Genomic DNA, 920 nt, shown 5'->3' on the forward strand with positions numbered 1-920 from the left:
TTTGGTCGGAAATGTGTAGCAAAAAAATAAATGCTGAAAGATAATAATTAAATATATTGTAGGAGATTCGTAGCAATTTGCGATGTACTAGTTTCGTAGAAAATGCGTAGGAAGTTGCGTTGAAAACAGGTTTCCTACGAGCTGTTTTCCTACATCAAGTGTTTGTCATAAATGCGTAGAAAAGCCAATTTTATGACGCATTTCCTAGGAAAACTGGTGTAAGAAATTTCAGATTTTCTAGTAGTGAATTAAGTGATGGGTGGTTGCGGTGATCGGTGGCGGCCAGTGGCGGTGGCAGCGATGGGTGGCGATGGTCGATGGGTGACAGTTGTTAGCGATGGCGGCTGCGATGGTCGGGGTTGGTGGTGGTCGGCGGTGGCAACTGGTGGTGGTGGTGGCGATGACGGTGGATGCTGGTGGTCGACAGTAGCGGGTGGTGGCAGCGGAGGATGGTGGTGGTGGTCGGCAATAGCGGGTGGTGGCAACGGAGGATGGTGGTGGTGGTCGGTGGAGGGTGGCGTTAGTGGTCTGCAATGGTGGGTGGTAGCGATGGTAGTCGATGGCCGTGGCGGAGGGCGGTGGTGGTAGTGATCGGAGGTGGCGGCAGAGGACGGTAGTGGTGGTCGACGGAGATTGGTGGCGGGTGGTGATGATGGCAGGTGGTGGTGGTGGTGATGGGCGGTGTTGATGATGTAGGGTGAGAGAGAGAATGGAATGGAAAAAAATCAGTGGGAGTGGATGAAATGAATTTGAGGGTATAGAATGACTTATGTAATGGGTGATTCCATTACCTTGACCAACCAAACCAGTGGCGGAACTAGAACATTAACTCAGGGGTATCAAAAAAAAATGTCATCGTGCAATCCTACAATATTAAAAAAACGACAATAAATAAATAAAGTAAAACAAATACCTAATAG

The 920-nt window shown here is 48.6% G+C and overlaps 1 protein-coding gene across 1 annotated transcript; it reads left to right on the forward strand.

Moving 5' to 3' along the window:
• The first annotated feature begins 255 nt into the window (after positions 1 to 255).
• On the forward strand, positions 256 to 588 carry LOC110919536 (protein FAM98B-like). Its single transcript, XM_022163803.1, has one exon. The coding sequence runs from the start codon at positions 256 to 258 to the stop codon at positions 586 to 588; it is 333 nt and encodes a 110-aa protein (XP_022019495.1).
• The last annotated feature ends 332 nt before the right edge of the window (positions 589 to 920 follow it).

Source organism: Helianthus annuus, chromosome 16 (assembly GCF_002127325.2).
Source record: "Helianthus annuus cultivar XRQ/B chromosome 16, HanXRQr2.0-SUNRISE, whole genome shotgun sequence".
Taxonomy (NCBI): domain Eukaryota; kingdom Viridiplantae; phylum Streptophyta; class Magnoliopsida; order Asterales; family Asteraceae; genus Helianthus; species Helianthus annuus.

Coding starts and splice junctions, on each gene's coding strand:
- LOC110919536 (XM_022163803.1), top strand. CDS start 256: ATGGGTGGTTGCGGTGATCGGTGGCGGCCAGTGGCGGTGGCAGCGATG.